Here is a 22,162-nt window from a genome sequence, read left to right on the forward strand (position 1 = left end):
TAACATCCAATCTGAATCTACCCATTTCTAGTTTTACTCCACTCCCCCTAGTCCTGTCATTACCTGACACCCTAAAAAGTCCCTCCCCAGCTTTCTTGTAGGTCCCTTAAGATACTGGAAGGCCACAATACGGTCATCCTCAGCGCCTTCTCTTCTCCAGAATGAACAGCCCCAACTCTCCCAGTCTGTTTTCATAGGAGAGGAGCTCCAGCCCTCTGATGATCCAGGCCAGGCCCGGCTCACGGCCCACCTACACACGTCCCTCACCACCTCCCTGTTCTGGCCCCGGTCACCGACTCGGCTTCAGCCACACCGCTGCGGGCACTGCCCTACTCCAACCCCTGCCCCGCTACCGCTCCTGGGGCAGGGTGGGCAGGCAGGAGGCGGGAGGCGGGAGGAGCAAGGCACGGCGGGGCCGGGCCGGGCTGGGTCGGGTCGTACTAGGCCGGGCTGTGCTGGGCCGCTGGCAGTGCCTGCCCGCAGCGCCTCTGGTGTGGAGGCTTCGCTGCCCGGGTAGAGTCGCGCTGGTATTCCTGTCGCCTCCTCTCGCCTGCAGCCCACAGCATGTCCGGGGCGCCGCGAGGAGAGCTGCTTTCCTTCCGTGCTTTTCAGGCCGCCTGCCCCGCCGGGTACCAGTACGGGTACGGCGGCGACCTGCGCGACCTCCGGGAGCGCGAGTTCTCCCGGCTCCGAGGTACCGCGGCCGGGCGCAACCCACACGGAGGGGTGAGGGGTGGGCAGGGCAGTGGGGGCGTGACGGGGGCGGGGGTGGTCCAGGCCAGTCCCGGCTTCCTTCGTCGCCGGGCGAGAAGTTTCGGGTGCGAGGGAGAGGCGGGGACAGGCGAGGGGTTAGTGACCGAAAGCACCGCCCTCAAGTTGTCGCAACCCACTGGTCGGTAGCGGGGCGTGGAGACTGTGCTGCTCTGGGTCTCTGTTGACCGTGCGCTTCTCCCTCGCCTTCGGCGTTAAGTGCCGCGGAGGTGCTGTTAGGCACAGCAACATGATGCAAAGTGAGATTTAGAAAGGGGTGGGAAGAACAAATTAAAATGATAAAGCAGTCCTCGCCTACTAAAGGACGTTTAGGAGTGTCGTTTTAAAATACTTCTGCAAGTTATATAGGGTAGGGGTTGGTCTCTTCTCCCAGGCAACCAGTGACAGAAGGAGAGAACACAGTCTCAAGCTGCTCCAGGAAGGTTTAGACTGGATGTTAGGAAGAAATTCTTCCCAGAAAGAGAGATTGGCCATTGGAATGGGCTGCCTAGGGAGGTGGTGGAGTCACCATCCCTGGAAGTGTTTAAAATAAGCCTGGATGAAGCACTTAGTGCCATGGTTTAGTTGATTAGATGGTGTTGGGTGGTAGGTTGGACTAGATGATCTTGAAGGTCTTTTCCAGCCTGGTTAATTCTGAGATTCCCCTCCCCATTAAATGTTGCTTGAACAGATTTTGTCAAATCTAATCATGATGCATATACTACAATAATTTATTTTACTTAAAAGAGATACCAAGTGCCCTTGACATTAGCACTTCAAAATACTTAGTGAAAATGTAAATAACATCAGTTTGTATGTCCTGGAGCTGTTACTTAGGCCACTCTTTGTTAAGAGTTCTGTGTTACTGCTCATTTTTTTTTTTACTTCTTTGAATTTTGGTGATCAAATGAAGAGCAGGCTTTCTCACACATGGGTGTCTAGTAAAAAATGGAGATAGACTTTGCCTCTTGAGGGATGTGGAAAAATCCCCTGATGTCAAGCAGCAGATTGAGGAACTTTTCTTTAAGCTTCAGTAACTTAATTTCACAGTCTGGAATTAGTGATATTATTTGCATCAGTGAAAGTTTGATAACAAGAAACCGATGTCCTAAATTCAGGCCAAGGTTCCAAAAAGTACATTTTGTAACTGAAACATTTACAGTATCACAGTCTCACAGTATATCAGAGGTTGGAAGGGACCTCAAGAGATCATCAGGTCCAACCCCCCAGCTAAACCAGGATCACCTAGGGTAGTCTGCACAGGAAGGCATCCAGGTGGGTTTCAGAAGTCTCCAGAGGAGACTCCACAACCCCCCTGGGCAGCCTGTTCCAGTGCATTTAGACATTGTGCAGGTGACTTTTCAAAACTCCTGAGAATCGGGCTCATTTCTCATGAGGCTCCCCAGTTTTCAAATAAAGTGTATCTGCCTTCTGGTGGATGTCTGGGGGATCAGTCTGGATCCCCAAATGGAGGTTACTGCACAGGCAGAGCATTAGGAGTTTACCCCCATTTGAAATTTTTTTGGCTAATGCAGGCTTACAAGTTATACTTTGGTCATGCAGCCTGCTAAAATAAGATGTGGATGATAGATAATTTAGAATATTTCCAGAAAAACAAAACAAACCAAAACAAATGTAGGGCATAAAATAGAATCTGTCATAATATTAGCTAATTGAAATCACATAATAGTCCATGCTAAGGTGACCTAGGTTGCAAATTCCCTCTGCCCTTTGTTTTCCCCTTCTGAATTTTAATGTATTGGGCCTTTCTGTATTTGAATGTTATGGGGCTTTCAGGCATTTAACTACTTAAGATTTGTAATGACCTGCCAGAAGATGCAGGTTAGGGGATAAGGTAGAAGTTTTTCTTTTCCCGTGGCCTTGGGTTAGCTTTATGAATAAATCCTGATTGTGCAAACACTGATTCGCTATGTTCATGCAGTTGATCTCTGCTGGATGTCTCCCTACTGCACAAAGGTGCTGCAATTTAATCCCTTCTACTGAAGAGAGGTCTTAACTGGTTCCACTGGGCAAAAGAGAATGAGCTCTATTTTTAGATGGTTAACAGTAATTTCTTGCTCTGTTTACTTGGTGCACATCTCAAAGATCTTTCCATCACTAAAGTTGGATAAATATTCAGATTTTGCCACTGACTTTCTATGCAAACTGAATTTTTTGGAGCCTCTATTTAAATGTGCATTAATTAAGCTTAATGCTACATTTTGGAAGTGCCATTTTATGAGCAGCATGTGATAATAATAACCTCTGTTCCTGTCAGAGTTTGTGGGGGTTTCACTTTTTCCTCTGTTAGAAGGCAAATGAGGCTTGTGCTAAGAGTGTTGGGGATTTCCCCTTCGGTTTTTGTGAAAGGATAAAAGGAAGTACTTCTGTGAATCAGCAGGAGTCTGTTTTGGCACTGAGGCCTTAAATTTTACCTTTTAAGACAGAGTTTATCTTCACTTTTGTAATTCAAGGGCTGTTCACTGGTGGCTAGAGCAGCTCCTTCTTAAAAATACACGTGAAGTCTGTGAAACAGATCCCTGTTTCACAAGCAGAAGGGTATGTGCAATATGTGACCTTGACTTTAATCTTGTGAGCAGTGCCCCCTTATCTGCAGTGTAGGATTGTAAATTGTGCTTTAGAAACGGATAAAAAACATTAGCAGGAGTTTGCAGGTTCTGTTGTTAAATAATGAGGATTTATATGCTCCTTTGATGTTTATCATAGCAAAGAAAATATCAGCTTCAGTTTGTATCATGGCTTAAAAAATAAAAGGCTGACTTGTGATTTGCAGTGCAGCATTTAATCCCAAGGTACCATTCAAGTTCCAGTTGTGTCAGTATTCTCCTCTAAGATAGCTGTATGTGGATATCTATCTCCCAAATAAAACCCAGCGTGCATTAGAATCACATAGTCTTCAAAGGCTGCTGATTGTTTTGAGGCAAGATGTGCTATAACATTTAATGTCAAATTGGTCACTGTCACATACTTCAACAATGGTCATGTGGTAAATCATGCTTCTACATTAGTAGTAAGAATATTTTTGATACCTGTGATTATGCACAACTAACAACAGTAATAATGCCACTTGCCTATGTCACAGTGTGAGAGCTGAAATCCCCCTCCCACACCAACAGTAACCAGGCTAGCTGGGTCTGGAAGCAAATGAAGCTGTATTTACAGGCAAAACTACAGTCTATGATGAAATGCAATGAATATGTACAAATATACACTATTCACAACATTTACAAATATGCACAATGAACAGAAAAACACAACCAAGCCCCCCTCGCCCCCAGAAGGGGCTGTGCTTCTTCCCCAATGGACCTCCCCCCCTTCCCAAGCAGGCAAGAGAGGGAAGAGGGCCAAGGAGCAGAGAGAGATTTGTTAAACTTAGCTTGTCAAGGTCAGGATGCAGGTGTATGTTATCTTCAGCCAGAAGAGAGAAGCAGCAGGCAGGCTGAGAGAAGACTGCGAGACTGAGACCAACTGCCCGACCTTGTTTGGAGTACTGATTCCTAAACATTTCTCTCTCTCCAGTGGAAGTGTTTAGAATAATCATTATTTCCTTTCTTACACCCAGTAATGACTTGTTTACATTCTTTCACTTTTCTGCTCAAACTTTGTGAAGAAAAATTAACGACACAGTCTTTAAAACCATCATAGCCTATTAAACAAAAAGGAAAGGTAAACTAAGCTTTGAGTAGCAGAATAGGCCTTTGCTTGTTGCTCAAATGATATCTCACAAACTGTTCGCCTCTACAAGAGCATATTCTATTGTTCAGTTAAGGAATAATTGAGTACTGGATCTGATCTTGCACAACAATAAGACTTATTAGTCATATTGCTGGTAATTATTTGCACTGAGACTTTTCCTGAAACTAGGAGAATGGAAAGGGCAGGTCACCTCCATAAGCTTCAGTTAATTCTCAGTGGCTTAAGGTCAGAAATGCCTATCTGTTTTGCCAACATTTGGGGTCAGCTGTTTTGGTTGAATTTCAGAGGTAGGAAATGCGTTCTTCTGTATCAGCTCAGAGAAATTTTGTTGATAGGTAGCTGATGCTGGCATTTTATGAAACTTGTGAAGGTTAATGTACTGTGAGCCTGAGGACCTGTGCTCATCTCTTAATTGCAAATGTAGGCATGACCTCAGTTTCTCTACTGCTATGCCAGTTTGCTGGCTGCCAAACCAGAAATTCTACCAGAGTTGCATCTGAGGTTTTTGTTTTTTTTTTTTTTTCCTTTGAAAGAAGTGTTATTATTTGGAATAATTTTTGTATTTTATTTCTTTTTCCATCTACAGAGATTTTTGTTTTTTTTTTTTTTTAAGACCTTTCTGTTTGATCTGGTAGCTGTCTTCTGCTTGGATTTATGTTACCTTGTGCTGATTTCCTAATTATTAGTATTTTTTATCTATGTATGAATCTGATATGTTTCATATCTTTTTAAAAATGTTCTAGAAGACTAAAATGACTGAGTCCAGCAAAAGCTTTTGTAGTTAGGTTCTTTGAGCCACTTAGTAGTACACAAGTCTCATCATGCCATTTAAAAAAAGAATTTGATAATGAGGGATAAAGTTGTGATTCATTGTTGTCTAAACTCTATGCTGAACCAGAAGCAAGGCATGCGCAGTTTTATAGTCAGATGCAATATATAATTGTGAGTTCTCTGAAGGCTTCCTATCTATTGCTGTCCAGAATTAAGCTAGGCAGCTTCACTCCTGATAGACAGCATCTCCTGGAAAGGTAAAATGAATTCATCCATGTGTTGGCATATGTTACCATTCCAATGCTTGCCCCTCCTACCCATAGGCAGCTAAAGCAATGTGTAGGGGAAGAATTTTTGTTGCCTCCTTCAAAGATTCTGGGTAGTAAGAAGATCTGCTATTGTCCTGGAGACTAAGTTTCACTGAGTTGTCTCATAGCTGACCCATCTGAAACATAGAAAACATTCTTCTAAACCCCTTGTTTTGTTGTCTAAAGCTGAGATCTCCTCTCCCTACAAATGAGCAAGGCTTCTTTGCTCTCTCCCCAGTGTCTGAGAGATCTCTGGCTGGTAATCTGCTTCTGTCGTTTGCAGTCCCTCTGTTACAATGTTGTTTGATTTTTATGAACCACATTGCTTTAGTTATTATTTGGGAAGGAAAAGAAAGCAAAATAAATTACATTTATTGAAGGACAGTTTGAAAAACCAGAAGACATTTGGGGAGATACACTTAGTGGGCAGAGAAAATACAATAAAAAGAAGCTATGGTATGGGAAATGTAACTGCAGAATTCCTTGAGAGTTGTTCTGTAAAAACTAATATACATGTTCATGAAAAGCCTTACTGCTTCTTGTCGATTTCAAGTCAGCAGTATTTACCTAAATAAGTTGTTATCTAAGGAATTGCCATCAAAGAGGAAGTGTGTGTGGAGCATTGTCATGGACTGAGTTGAACCCGCTGCTCTTATTCATACCATGCCACAGTCATGCCAGCTTCAAAAATGGAAGTGCTAACTGGAGCAAAAGTGTTGTGGGGCTTGAAGTTCAGATCGCAACATAGGAGGCTTCCTGTTCTGGTTGCTGCTTCTGGGTTCTGGGTTCTGGGGTGTGGTTGCAACTTTTTTTTCTGTTTTCCACAGGATGATGGTGAGGTGTGTGGGAGTCGAGTAGAGCTGCTGGTTTTGGTTTTTCATTTTCTGCTGGGTTTTTCCTGTATTTCACTCTGCTTCTTCTGCAAATAGGCTAAGCTACGGTAATCATGCATTGTTATTAGATTATTAGACATGCATTGTATTATAGATTGTTAGATTAATTAGATTATAAACTAAGCATTGTGCTTATGCTATCCCATGCTATATTAAACTCTTGTCTCTTTATCTCAACCCTGAGTTTTGTGTGTTACTCTTCCTCTCACTTTTCGTCTTGGAGGAGCAGGCAGTTTAGACCTTGTGCTAAGCCATTACAAGCATAAAGTGGATTTAGTACCAAATATAGTAGTAGCAACTGTCTACATAGGAGTAACAGGTACTGTTAAGGAATTTCTTACTTTGTGTGCCAGGGTTCAGGCTATCCATGGTCTGCTTCATGAAAGATTTATCTTCCAACTGTTCACACAGGGCTGGGTAATCTTTTGCTCTTTGTAATGGACAGAGCTCTTAGTGAAGAGTAGTCAGTGATATTGCCATTGTAATATTTCAGCACTGAATAAAGTTTTAGTTGCATTAAAGTTTAGTTGGGGGGGGAGGAAATAATCCCTGAATAAAACAGGTAATGTCTTCTCTTTCTTAAACTGTGTTATGCAGAGCAATATGTAAAACTAAATTTTAATTTTAGATTTAATATTGTAATACCCACATAAAGATGTTCGCTGCACCTTTACACTGGCTGGATAGTTTCCTGTGTTGCAGTTAGAACTCTCTCAGGAATACAGAAATGCTCAGCAAAAAAGTCAAGTACCAAGCCTGTAACAGTGTGAGTGGTTATTTACATTCTTTCACTTTCTTTGCTCGAACTTTGTGAGAAGAAAAATTAAAGACAGTCTTAAAACCATCACAAAACCCTATAAAACCCATACAGCTGACACGAACTCATACATTTCAGGTGTGTTTTGGGACTAGACTTTTTGCAACAGGAAATAATCATGTACACACATTCAGTTTTTAAATCAATATGTGTAGAAATACTAGATTTGAAAAGACAGTGTGTGGAACTCCTTAGATGCTCCATGGTATCAGCCACTCATTTTTACCAAAAAAATTACACTTTTAAGTAAAAGATACATTGTCTATAAAATCAATGTCTGCACAAGATGTATATTAGCATATAAAAGTATTGAAACAGGGAGATGTTTTATTTAGAAAAGCACAAGAGGCTTTTGAAACTTTTGCTGAAACAGTGGAAATCTTGTTTGAACAAAATCCCTCATCAACAGTGCTTTCTTCCTTCTGCAGCCTTTGCTTCATCTTAGACTCTCCTGTTTGTTCTCCTTTGTTTTTATGAAGTTGCTGTTTTTATGAAGATGTGTATTGATGTCTTCTCAGCCCATTTCTGTACATTTCCATACTTTGTGTGTCTGATTTGATTTTCGGGTTTTGTTTTAATATGAAATGTAAGATTATTATTATTACAGGTTGGACTCGATGATCTTTGAGGTCTCTTCCAGCCTTCTTGATTCTATGATTCTATGATTATAAATTAAAGAGTGTGTGTAAGTCTTCAGACAAGTGTAATCTGCATTTTATACTGGAGTTTCTTCTGCAAAATCAAAACTTGACACGTGAAGCTCTTGACATCTCTGTTATATGTTACAGTAGCAATCCCCATACCTGAAGTGCTTGCCAGAATTCAAGGGTACTCCTGATCTAAGGACAAAAAGACAAGCGGAGAGAGGAGAGGTCAGTTTTTGTTGGTCTGTTTGATTCATTGCATCCTTGATATCAGAGAGATGTTGCAGATGGAGTGCTTGATGTGAAAAGACTGGTGCTGAATTCAGGAACACCATAGAGCAGAGAGCTGCATAATAAAAAATACTGATAGGAGGGGGTGATAAATGGCTAGACAGCACAATATATTTGTGGAGCAGGAGGCTAGTGGGATACTTAACTCAAGAGATGATTCAGGAAGTGGGATGCTGAGCTGTCAAATGTCTCAGGCTTTATATAATAGGCTGTCTTATCCCAAATCATCAGTTTTCCTTTATGTGATGCTAAAACAATAGTGTTATTTTTTAAAAAAATTTTATACCTCACTGAACTTAAAAATGGAACTAAAAAAAAAAAAAAGAAGAAGATTCTTCATAGGAATAAGTCAGCTTGCAGTTTGGGTTTTATTTTTCTCTTCTTAAGTTAATAATCCCTGATAGTGGTAGCATGTCTGCATATTGAGACGGGTTCCTGTCACATTTGCTAGCTGGAGATCTGTTTTGTTGAGGTATTATGTAAAAGTTGTTCTCAAGAATTGAAGGTAAGGGAAAAGGATGTCATAGTTAGGAATAACCAGGGGTATAATAGGACAGGGAGGCATAAAGATAGGCCACAAAGCAGTAAAACTCAGACCTAGCTTCATTTGCTAATGAAGCAAGTTATTATGCTCCCAGCAGTATTCATGACAGCCCAAACAGATCCTGTGCCACGACACTCTTTGCCCTTCTTCTTCTGTCCTACCATAGAGAAGCAATCGTTTGCAAGATGCTGTGATGGGGATGTGACCTCAGGGAGTCAGCTATTGTGAGAGTGTCATGCAGGAAAGTGTTAAGCCTCTTTTTTTTTCTGGTATATGAAATGCACATATAAAATTGCAAGCCAGGTCTTTGAAGGACCTTTGTTGTCCCCTCACTGACTCACATCCTTTCTTCTAGCAACCAGGTGAATGTGACTTTTACAAGAGAAGTAAAAAAGCTGGTTTCTGTACTCATTCAGATTAATCCCTGGAGCAGCAGGATCTAAATTGCCTTTAAAGGAAAACTAATAACATGACTTGACAGGATTTCTGTCACAATACAGTCTTTAAAGAAAGAGAGATCGAAGGATATGAACTTTTGGTGATATGATCAGCTAGGAAGGGTGATTGCACAACTAAGATTAGTTCCTCTGGCAATATCATAGAATCCTAGAATCAGTCAGAGTTGGAAGGGACCACAAGGATCATCTAGTTCCAACCCCCCTGCCATGGCCAGGGACACCTCACACTACATCAGGCTGGCCAGAGCCTCATCCAGCCTGGCCCTAAACACCTCCAGGGATGGGGCCTCAACCACCTCCCTGGACAACCCATTCCAGGCTCTCACCATTCTCATGGGGAAGAACTTCTTCCTCATATATGCAGAATAATGTGTTAAATTCAAATTGGAAAAGATGACAGGAAGCTCATTTGGAGAAATACTCATTCATTAAGTTGATGTTGTGCAAATTAATTTCATTAATGCACAATTAAACACCAAATAGCACTGTTCACACCCCTTTAAAAACTTTTAAACAGGTCAGGTGAATTTACGCAGTCATCAGAAAGTTTGTCCTGTAATTTCTTCCTGAGGAAGAAATTGAAGCCAAGGATTTTCCACATTTTTATATTCATGTCACACAATGCATTAAAGTGGTTGTGGTTCAGTAATTTGGAACTGATGGTATCAGTAATGGGTACAAACATATGTTGCCTTTCTTTAACTAGAAAAGGACTTTGTATTGTTGTTAAGTAAAATACACTGCTGTCTGCTGTGCCATTCATTTCCAAAGTAACTTATGAAGGAGTATAACTTACTAAGGAGTGTAACTAACTTACTAACATATGACTGGGGGCCACATTTTCATTATTTGTGTATCTGCTTGTAATTTCTTTTAATGTAAACAATTAGAATTGTCACAAACCAAAACATTACTCTGCTACTCTGGCAGTATGCAACTTTGGTTTAGTTGATTAGATGGTATTGGGTGATAGTTTGGACTCGATGACCTCAAAGGTCTTTTCCAACCTGGTTGATTCTGTGATTCTGTGATTTTTTAAAGCTTTGTCATTGTCTTTGATTCCTCACATGCTAGGAAAACAGTCATTCAGGTTTAATCAATTTAGGAATGCATAAGTCAAATCAGCAGAATGGGAGACTTTTTGTAATGCCCTGCATGATCTTGATTGTAATGGACAGTGTGCTTTTTACATGCATGTTGTCTTCTCATGAGACTGGATAAAAACAGATAAAGAGAAGTGGTTCAGATAAAAAGAAGTGGTTAACTAGAAGAACTCCCTACCTGATGGACTAAATGGAGTAGAATTAAAGACTGCATGAAAAAGGAGCCTTTGCCAGCTGTAGAAATACCTTCCCCCTGCACAGAAACTCTTTACTATTGTGTAGCTGGAAGCAAACTGTGCACTCAGAACTCTGTGTACATTTTTGCACTCTGTTGTTGCATGATCATAAAGTTTGTGTTCACAAACAAATGAAACGTTAGAAACAGCTTTTGAATTCATTCCCTTAAGAGTGCAAATGCCTTGGAAGCTACATATCATAGGAGGTGGTCATGAAGTGTAACAATATGATAATAATCTCTTTCTTAGCATAGATGTTTAGTGACTCTTAAAATGCTACTGAGACAGCCTAATAATACAAATGCAGGATGACTGGTTGCCCTTCTAAAAAGGAGACAATTAATACAAATGAAGAAAAGCACAGGCCATTTAAATTCATTAGAAGTGCATAGGGAGGCTAGCAGTACATAAGAAATAGAGTAAAATCCTTGAAAGGGGAGGTATAGGCTGGATATTAGGAGGAAGTTCTTCACAGAGACAGTGATTTGCCATTGGAATGGGCTGCCCAGGGAGGTGGTGGAGTCACTGTCACTGGACATGTTCAAGAGAAGCCTGGATGAGGCACTTAGTGCCATGGTCTGGTTGATTGGATAGGGCTGGGTGATAGGTTGGACTGGATGATCTTGGAGGTCTCTTCCAACCTGCTTGATTCTATGATTCTATGATTCTGGCAAATGTGAAATTATGTGCAATGGACGTTAAAATCCAAAAAGTAATAACCTTTAGGTGATGACTGCAAAGGTGTGTTTTGAAGATATAATAAAAAAATAGAGTGACACATCTGAACTTCACTACTGATGACTTCCATTCTTCCTGGGACAGAGCAACCCCTGTGAGTAGAACATATAAGTCCATTTCAACCTGCTGTTTGCAGCTGCTTTTGATTTGTGTAAGGTGTATGTCCCTGCCAGGCTTTTCTATGGTGGTAATGAAATTCAGCCTTCTGTTCTAAGGACTGTTAACTGTCTAGTTAATGTTTGATCAGTGAACTTACTATCCAAACTCTGAAAAAGCAGAAATACAGAAGGAAACGAGAAAACTGTGACATTTGTAATGGGAAAATCACTTGCTGTGTACATTAATTGTTCCCCAAAACTATCTCAATTTGCAAAGCCAGAGTCTTCGTGAAAAGTTGAGAACTTCATGAATAATGAGAGAGTGTAAATCCTAGTGAGTTAGGTTGATACTTTTTTTTACTGGTTTCCTTGCTGTCTGTTGTTTTTCAAAGAGAATGGTGGTAAATGGTGCCACATCCAGCTGGCAGCCAGTCACTGGTGGTGTTCCCCAGGGATCAGTGCTGGGCCCCATCCTGTTCAATATCGTTATGGATGATCTGGATGAAAAGATTGAGTCCACCATTAGTAAGTTTGCAGATAACACCAAGTTGGGAGCAGGTGTTGATTTCTTAGAGGGTAGGAGGGCTCTGCAGAGGGACCTTGACAGGCTGGACAGATGGGCAGAGTCCAACAGGATGGCATTTAACAAGTGCTGGGTGCTGCACTTCGGCTACAACAACCCCATGCAGTGCTACAGGCTGGGGACAGAGTGGCTGGAGAGCAGCCAGGCAGAAAGGGACCTGGGGGTACTGACTGACAGCAGCTGAACAGGAGCCAGCAGTGTGCCCAGGCGGCCAAGAGAGCCAATGGCATCCTGGTCTGGATCAGGAATAGCGTAGCCAGCAGGACAAGGGAGGTTATTCTTCCCCTGTACTCAGCACTGGTCAGGCCACACCTTGAGTCCTGTGTCCAGTTCTGGGCTCCTCAATTTAAGAAGGACATTGAGGTACCTGAACGTGTCCAGAGAAGGGCAATGAAGCTGGGGAGGGGTCTGGAACACAAACCTTATGAGGAGAGGCTGAGGAAGCTGGGGCTGTTTAGCCTGGAGAAGAAGAGGCTCAGAGGAGACCTTATTGTTCTCTACAACTACCTGAAGGGAGGTTGTAGCCAGGTGGGGGTTGGTCTCTTCTCCCAGGTAATCAGCACCAGAACAAGAGGATAGAGTTTCAAGCTGTGTCAGGGGAAGTTTAGGCTGGAAGTGAGAGGGAAGTTCCTCACAGGAAGAGTGATCTGCCATTGGAATGTGCTGCCCAGGGAGGCGGTGGAGTCACCGTCCCTGGAGCTTGGATGTGGCACTTGAAGCCATGGTTTAGTTAGTCATGAGGTGCTGGGTGACAGTTTGGACTTGATGATCTCTGAGGTCTTTTCCAATCTTGTTAATTCTATGATTCTATGAAAGGTTGGTCTGTATCTTTCTCTCTTTGTGCTCCAAATGTCAAATTTGAAAACACCTGCTTTTTTTTGGACTATTTATCTTCTGATCAGCTCTAAGGAAAGGCAAAGCCAACTTCTTAGCTCATGGGAGCTCAGAGTGCGTAATGCAGAGTTCACAGTGTGTAGTGCTTGTTTGGAGGCACTTGGTCAATTCTCTGAGTTTTGCATCACTGAGCGTGACATTCCTAAGAGATTAAATAGCTATTACCATCAGAACTTTAATCTTTTCTTTTTTTTTTCCTTCCTATTTCTACAAGCATAGAGCAGGATAGGTGTACTTGTAAAGTGTCATGAGGATTACGCTGCAGTGCTTCCAGGATAAATTTGAGTGCCTCCAAAGTGGGGGAAACAGTCCCAAATAATCTCAGGACAGCTGTCTGTGTTTTCAGAAGTATTTGATCACATCTTCAGATGTGAATACTCAATACCTTGTGGGTACACTCAACCTGTAATATCAGTCACTTTGACTTCAATTTCCTTCTAATCTAGCAGTAAGAATGTGATTACATACTATATTAAGAAAACAGCAGTTAGTTTGCAATGATCTCCTTCATTTTTTTTGTATTTTAATGTTACACATTAAGGTGCATTCCCATTTTGGTATTTTTGGAATGAGTTTGGAGACCAGTTTTTAGAATTAACTGGATCTGGAATGGAACATAAATTTTCACAGATTCGTAGAATGGTTTGGGTTGGAAGGGACCTTAAAGGTCGTCTGGTTCCAACACCCCTGCATGGTGCAGAGACACCTTTCAGGTCACTCCAGATGTCATCCAACCTGGCCTTGAACACCTCTAAGGAGGAGGTATCCACAACATCCCTGTGCATCACTGTTTCATCACCCTTAAGACATAAAAACTGTCTTCCTAATATCTAGTCTAAATCTGGCCTCCTCAAACTTCGATCCATTCCCTCTCATCCTATCACTAGAAGTCCTTTTAAAAAGTCCCTTCCTGGCTTTCTTACAGGCTCTTTTTAGGTACTGGAAAGCTGCTATAAGGTCTCTCCAGAGCCTTCTTATCTCCAGGCTGAACAGCCCCAACTCTTGCAGGCCATCCCCATAGGGGAGATGCTCCAGCTCTCTGATCATCTTCATGGCCCTCCTCTGGACCCTCCCCAGCAATTTGATGTCCTCTTTTGTTGGGGATACCAGAACTGGATGCAGTACTCCAGCTGGGGGTCTCACAAGAGCAGAGTAGAGGGAAAGAATCACTTCCCTTGTCCTGCTGCTCAGAATTCTTTTGAGGTAGCCCAGGATACAGTTGGCCTTCTGGGATGGAAGTGCACATTGAGAGCTCATGGTGAGTTTTTCATCAACTGACACCACAAGTCCTTCTCCTCAAGGCTACTCATCAGCCATTCCTTGCACAGCCAGTGTTTGTGCATGTAGAACCAATCATTACATGCACTGGGTTAAAGGTGTTCTTTGAGTTATTTTTTTAGAATGTTTCGACCAAGATTTTTTTATCCCTCTTAACTGGTTGAATTGTGGGTATTCTAATTGAAAAGGCAGCAGTATGTGATCTTACAGTTCTTTGAAAATCAAGTTATTCTTGAGGTAATTGTAAATAAGAGTACAAATGAGGACACCCTAACATACTATTTGTTTGTTTGTTTAAACAATTTTTGTTTGTTCTTCCTTTGCTTAGAATTATAAACCTTTTGCCTTATGTTTTCCAATCTTCTGACTCATACCTTGGCCTTTCTGTGCTCATCTAGGAACCTTCACTATTTTAGAAAGTGGTTTTGAGACATTTAGTTGCTTCATTTTTCCATCTCCTGCATGATCCTTGTGTTGAAAAACATTAATTCAGTTTTGCTAAAAATAAAAAGGAATTGCAAATTAGTTTCATCTTAATGACAAATAATTATTTTTAAAATGAAAGTAATAAGAACTAAATGTACTATTGTTGCCTTAAACATACTTGCTTTGAGGGAATATGGTAATATTATGCCCAGAAGCAGAAATTCAACAGAAAGGAGAAATTTTCAGAACATAATAAGAGCTCATTATTGAAATTCATTCTCTTATGTTACTTCTCATGTACTCTCTCATGTTTCTTCCAGTTAAGGTTTTAGACAAGAACATCTGAAGAAGTATTTTAAAATTAACAGGGCAGAAATTAGCTCTGAAATATTAGCAAATTGCTATTGCTTTTCCATTTATGATAATACTGTTCATTATTACTTTGATCATTCATTAATTGATGTTCACCTCACTTATAATTCCTCTTCATCCTGGCTTCGTGTTACGGAATGAATTCCTGAATTTCTTAGCTTGCATAACTCTCTGCTTGCCACCTGACATCCTTTGCTTGTGTAAGGAATGGGTGTGTTTGACATTCTCTAGATTGGTAGATGTGGCCTAGAAAGAAAGACAAGGCTTTAGCGTGGGTGGGGAACTCCAGCATTAATCACTCCAGTGTGGGTATGATAGTTATGGAAGCCTTAGTACTCATATGAGACTCAGTTCTGGAGGCAGAGTATGCAACACGTGGTTTTATCTAGATCAGATTTTCAAGTATCTTGTGTTATAAACTGAGTATATGTTTTATGAATGTTGTTATTTATTCAAGTACAGCAAGACTGTGCACTTCAGTGGTGTAATACCTAGATTTTTAGGCACAGAACATTTTCTCAACTGCCCTGAGGAAAAACAGGATGGCTGGTGTTGATGCAGAGTTGTGATTTTTTGACCAGAGTTCAGAGATTAGGGAAAATGTGGAATATTTGTTTTTCTCTCCATAATTTTTTATTCATTCTCAAATCCAGTCTAGTGTTAATGAGGCCATATGTATTTAGCACTTTGAATTTTTGGTGAAGCTCTTTCATGTCTAATGTCATTAGCATTGAAAGAAGCCCTTTAATTGAGAGGATTTATATGATCATTATGTATTCTTTGAGTATATGGTCATAAAACTGAGATAAAGTTGTAATTGTTTTATTGGGAAAAAGGAAAAAGAAACAACTGCAAACCTTTTTTTGTAGTCAAAAGTTTCCAGCAGAAGGTTGATACCAAACATGAAATTCGGTATATTTGTGTCAGTAATGTCAGTCTTTAACAGGGCTCATGATGTTTAGATACTAGTATTCTTTTAGTACTAGTTTAAATGGAATTAAATTCATAGGTGCCCCAAATCCTACTTTCATTTAAACTTAGAGCATCCTGATAAGCAAAGGTAAGTTGCAGAGAAAAACTAGTTGACTGAATGGGCTTGCAATGAGCTGAACAGTACTAGAACTCAGTCTTCTGTGCTGGAATTGTCCAATGAATGCAAGTCTATTCAAGCTGGAAGAGTGCCTAACTCTCTTCAAAGACATTCACCAGTAACTATGGTTATTGAAGATATTTCAGATAGCTTTGTTTTGGTTTGCCTTGGGGGAGAGTGAAAGGACTGGTATTGTTTTTGTAGACATTGATTTTGATTAACTGGGACTGGAAGCAGATGTGATGGCTTCTACATCATCACTTTGCCAGAAATATCAAAATATGCAGTTTAGAGAAGCAATAGAGAAGATAAAAAAGAACTGTAAGGGAAGAGAGTCTCCCGGCTTACATCTGCTTTGCCTTATGTTTTACTACAAGAAGCAATATGAAAACACTAATTGCCATCTTAAGGGGATACTTCTGTACATATACTCATATACCCATCTCAGTATTGCATACACAGGCATCTGTGTGCATAGTTGTAAATAAAGATGTACGCTATGTGCTTGGAAGAAAGCCTCAGTCACCTGGATGCTGTGAATATACTTCTGGAGCAGATTTTTCTTTAACGTAACTGCCTCTAGTGAGCTGATTTATGTCATCTGGAGATTATGTTGCTTTTGTCTCTGTTAAAGCCCTCCTACATCTTTTGTCAACGGGTTATTCAAAGTGTTGCACTTTTAAAATTGGTGTCTGGACTTGCAGAGAGTGTGTGCCATACCCCAGAGACTGGGGATGTCCTGGAGATGCCATATGAAGAGACACCAATATGAGCAGCCCAGTCTCTCTTACTTAAGAAAGGAAATTTTCCACTTATTGCAAAGAGCATTTAAGCTTCTGTGCAGATCATAACTCAGCTCCTTAACTTGGCCTGGAACCAAAGAGGTAATCAGTGCAGTATGTTTAGGAAGTGCTGATTGTAGCATATTTGTTAATGGTTTAACTCATACAGAGTTCAGCAGAGCCTCATAATTACTTCAGAGTCTCTGAATCAGACTTTGATACATGTTCTCATATTTGAATTGATCTTGCTTTTCTTCTGCAGAGGTGAGGTCCCTGTGACCTAGAGGCAAAGGTTTGCTCTAGTTATTCATTGTTGTAAAGCTGGAAACTCAATCAGACTGCACTTTTGGTGCACTGAACTTTGGAAAAGACTTTTATTTTTTTAGCCAATTACAGCTCTTCAGAGGTCAGAGAATCTGACCTCTGAAATTATAATGTCTGTACCCAATTCAAGGTGATGTCTCTGTTTCTAAAAGTTAAAGCAATGAGCAAATCTCCAAAGTCTGTGTCACATGCTAACAGTCCTTAGGGTCATAAACTATGTGCTTGTGTCAACAACTAAAGTGATTTTTTAGTTTTCTTTTAGTAAACTGAACGTTCCTGGAAATGGTTGTTGAAGACTTTGAATCTATGCTTGGGAAGATCCCTAATAAATGGAAAATAAGCTGTAGAAACTAATTAAGGGCAAATATGACAGAATATCTATGCATATATATATATGTGTATACATTCCTGTTTAAATTATTGACAGAAATCTGTCTGTATCTGTTAGATATTTATTTTTTGAATGAGAAAAAATTTGTTTGTGGGGACATTAGGAAATTACAGTCAGTCCTGAAAAAAATTACAAAATAATACTTATTAAAAAAAAAAAAACACCTCCCCAAATAATAAATAAATGAGTTGTATTATTGACACCTGTCTATTTAATGCAGCCTGTGAACTTCAGTAAAGGTAAATTATTTGAGGATAATATTATCATTTAGAATTTTCTGTTTATAATTGAATAAGTTTCATTTGAGGTAGAAGCTTGGATCAAATTGCTATAATGTAAAAGTTAAACTGGCTTGGTCTGTGAGGAATCACTGCCAAGGGATTTTATGCTGGAAAAATATTTAGATTGACCCAATGTATATGTACTAGACAAGCTTAGACATAGTTTTTCCTCAGGCATATACACTTCCTCTCTCCCTAATAAAATCTCAGTATTTCTGTATCTTCATTATTATAATGAAATTCTCACTGCATGATATGAAATCTTTAGCAGTTATTCAGAAGTGATACTTAAACTCCTATATTTAACATCTTTTCACACTAGAGAAAGCACACTGAGAAGCTATTGTTGTCTCCTGTTTCTGGTTTCACTTTATGAGTGATTGCTGTTGAAAAGGTGATACAGGTGATCTTGATCATAGGATGTTAGGGGTTGGAAGGGACCTTCAAAGATCTGAATCAAGTCCAACCCCCCTGCCAGAGCAGGACCATAGAATCTAGCACAGGTCGCACAGGAACGCATCCAGATGCATTACACATACATTGTACATGACTTTTCAAGCATTAAATCTCTCCTTGGCTTAATAATGCTGGTCTTTGTTTCTGACTACTAGAACAATCAGGAGTGCAAACCAAGTAAGGAGCAACAGTTAGAAGTGTAAGCAAAGAGATATGGATGTTTTGATCTGAGAAGTTATGCTTCGAGTAAAGTTAGGAAAAATTACTCTAACTTCACAAAAATTTGAGATCTTCTTCTGTTCTGCTCTCCCACCCAATGCCCTCCATGCCCCTGTCACTCCTAGAGAAAGAGCTTCCACCTGGAATGGGTTGTCATATTTATGATGCATTAGAAATAAAGGAAGATAGCATTTTTAGACAGGACAGGCAGAGCAGTGCTACTGGTTTGTCAAGGTTGAAGCCAAGTGGGTGAAGATAGGTATTAAAGCAGTATGATGCTGACATGGGAGATATGAGAATACACTGACTGAAAAAAAACCAGAATCTAGAGGTTAAGAGGTAGTTTCTTACTAGGAGGATGTAATTAGGGTGTTAGCTTACCTTGCTCTGATTTGCTCTTGCCTGTTTTTCAGATGGATGTATCTTGGCTGGTGAGTGATAGGACTGCCTACTGTGGGAAAGAAGAATTTTTTCAGGCCTTTTCTCTTACAAGAGTAGGGTTCTGGCCAACATTTCTCACAGTCTTCATTTCACAGTCTTTGGATTTACATACAGTTCCACTTGGAAATGTGATTTTTTGGCTTTTTGTGTTTGTAAGCAAAGTAAGCACAAAGTGTGTGTCTCCCATGTAGGCTAAATGGACGAAGCTGGGTGCTGGCCAACACCTTTATTGTGGTGTCATTTAGCACAGGAGTTGGCAAATGGTGAACTTTAGTGGCACTTAATTATTTTTTTTTTCTCAAGCTGTGAAAGACACATTTCATAGGGTTAGATGTGACATTTTCATAAGTGTGAAATCCTTGCTTTCTTTTGTGCTCACATAGATCTCAGTACCCACAAGCTCTAAACTGTAAGCTGCAAGTAGAGGTTCAAGTACATAAAATAATGCCTGTGCTTGCTGAAAAAAACCTTACCCACCTAAATAGCTTTCCCGGAGTCAGTATGGCCACTGCTGAGGAATACAGCAAGCAAGGAAGGTGCATGGTGATGACTGTAAAGTATTTTAACATTCTGTCTGCTTTGCTGTAGGTAATAACACAATGAGAGCAAATAACGCAAGCCAGTAGTAGGAGCAGAATAATAATGAGAACTTGTGGTTAAATGGAATTGTGCATTTCATGCTTTGCTTTTTGTAATCAGTCCATCAAGTCAAACACCAAAATACATTAATTAAACACCTTTCCCACAGAATTCAGTAACTTGCTAGTAGCCCTTAAAATATTGATGCCATGATGCAGCTTGCTCTTAGTCCAGTGCAGACCAGCATTTGGCTGTCAAGTTGAGCTGTGATTACTCAAACTGATGGACTCAAAAGGACTGGCAGTGGGAAGCAGAACGTGTTCCAGTTGGTTGCTACTGGGGCAGTAACACTGCTGTGTCACTTCACTGGGTCTGTAGCAATTAAGTCAAATCATGCTGAGAACAGTCCTTTAACTTTGTGGTAGCTACTCAGGCTTTAGGTATCTATGGCCTTGTCTGTCACACACTATGCTTTGGTGGTGTTTTGAAGAGCAGCTTGGCCTTAAGCAAGGGAAGTAAAACATTACCTTGTCTAGCAGAGCAGGAGTGTTTGGGTGAGAGGAACGTTGTTATTTACTAAGCATATTCTGGTTTTGATAGTTTTTGTCTAAAGTGATGCAAAACATGAACAGTGGGCACAGATAACAATATTCACTCTTTAATCCAGAAAATATCCAGCAACAGCAAACTTTTAAAAAATTTATTTGTTTATCTATCCATTCTTTTTATTTATTTGTTTGTTTGTTTATTTATTTATTTTTAATGTACTTCATGAATGGGCTTGCAGGGGAGGATCCTTGTATATACAGTGTGTGGGCACATCATGCCCTGTATCATTGTGAGGTTTTGGGCACTTTTATAAATGCTGTATGTATTATACAACACATAAATGTTGTATGTATGTATGTGCATGTATGTATGTATACGTTTATGTTTAAAGCTACTTTTGACATTTAATTTAGAAGCATCCTTGGGGGCATCTAAGCTTTTATGCAGTCTGTGGTAAAGGGCAGCTGCCTCTAAAGAGGATATCTGTAAAATAATCTGATGTGATGCTACCTGTTAAAACTTCACTCTGTCCAAATGATAGCACACTTGTCTACAACCTCTGTAGAGCATTCTCCACCCTGTTTTGTTCCTTGTTTGTTCTCTTGCTTTTGTTTTGGTGCATGAAAGTCTGTCACATTTATATTTTGACAGTTAATGCTTTATTTTGCCTTCAGCTTGTGGCCATCTAATCTATTTCACTCTGGTTTTGTTACTATTGCTGTGCTTAAGATATATACTACCTTCCTGGGACATTAACTGTATTTACTTTCCAAGTCATATTGTGCATATAATCTCACTGAATTGCAATTATATCCACCAATCAAAATTCACAACTCAGTACAATTGCTGTCATGTAACTACACATTTCAGTCTTCATTTTAAAACTTCTGAAAGTGTAACTGGCAGCCTGTAATCAGCTGGAGTGCAGGAATTTCGAGGTGCTGGGGCTGCAAAAAATAAGCTGTGAAGCTACAGCACAGGTTGACTTATTTTGGTGTCTGTGGCAGAACGACAGGGTGGCCAACAGTTAAGGAGGTGGACTTTGAGTAGGCTCATGCAATGTAGGTAATTTGATTTTTTTTTTCTTTTTTTGGAAGTGATACTCAAAGTTCAAAAATGTGTAGCACCAAGAACAATTTCAGGGATTAGAAGGGGAGGTTGTATAATATTAAAGTAGTAATCACAGGGCCATGAGGATGATCAGAGGGCTGGAGCACCTCTCCTGTGAGGACAGACAGAGAATTGGGACTATTCAATCTAGAGAAGAGAAGGGTCTGAGGAGACCTTCTTGTGGCCTTCCAGTATCTGAAGGGGGCTACAAGAAAGCTGGGGAGGGACTTTTGAGGGTGTCAGGTAATGATAGGACTAGGGGGAATGGAAAAAAATCTGGAAATAGGTAGACTCAGATTGGATGTTAGGAAGAAATTCTTCCCCGTGAGGGTGGTGAGACACTGGAACAGGTTGCCCAGGGAGGTGGTGGAAGCCTCATCCCAGAAGGCTTTTAAGACCAGGCTGGATGTCGATGTGAGCAACCTGATCTAGTGTGAGGTGTCCCTGCCCATGGCAGTGGGGTTGGAACTGGATGATCCCTGAGGTCCCTTCCAACCCTAAGAATTCTGATGATTATCAGAATAACCATGATTCTACGATTATTAGGTCAAAGTTAATTTTACCTTTTCGATGAGCAATGAAATCACATCCTGATGGACACTGCATTTGAATTTTCTTTTGGCTGATCACATTATATTTTCTTTTTGCTGCCACTTTGCCTAAACAGCATTTTTTTCATCCTGCTGACAGCCTATATGCTAAGTATCACAGTTAAACAGGGAGAAGCATATTATTGTGTATATACTGACAAATCTCTTTGGTTAATGTGATTTCAATAAAGGTAAAAGAGCAAATGTTATTAAACCTAGGGAAAAGCACAATGAAAGTTATGAATGTTCTTTTCTTTGCCAGTGCACGTGCCACTTTTCTTTTCCTTTCTTTTAAAATATAATTTTACTGAAAAAGTGCAACATCAAGAAAGATATTTATTTCAGCACAGTCTCAAGTGATGAGAGAGGCTGGTACTTTTGGGGGGCAGTGGAGAGAGAGCATTAAATACTGTTCTCTGTTTTCAGTTA

General features: G+C 40.3%; 1 protein-coding gene across 1 annotated transcript in view; it reads left to right on the plus strand.

The window, feature by feature from the left end:
* Nucleotides 1–564: 564 nt before the first annotated feature.
* MOCOS (molybdenum cofactor sulfurase) overlaps nt 565–22,162 on the plus strand; it is a 238,669-nt gene continuing 217,071 nt past the window's right edge. The window contains exon 1 of the mRNA XM_054381619.1: nt 565–694. Within this exon, the coding sequence (XP_054237594.1) occupies nt 565–694 (130 nt within the window). The remainder of the gene's footprint in view (nt 695–22,162) is intronic.

Source organism: Indicator indicator, chromosome 6, assembly GCF_027791375.1.
Source record: "Indicator indicator isolate 239-I01 chromosome 6, UM_Iind_1.1, whole genome shotgun sequence".
NCBI lineage: Eukaryota > Metazoa > Chordata > Aves > Piciformes > Indicatoridae > Indicator > Indicator indicator.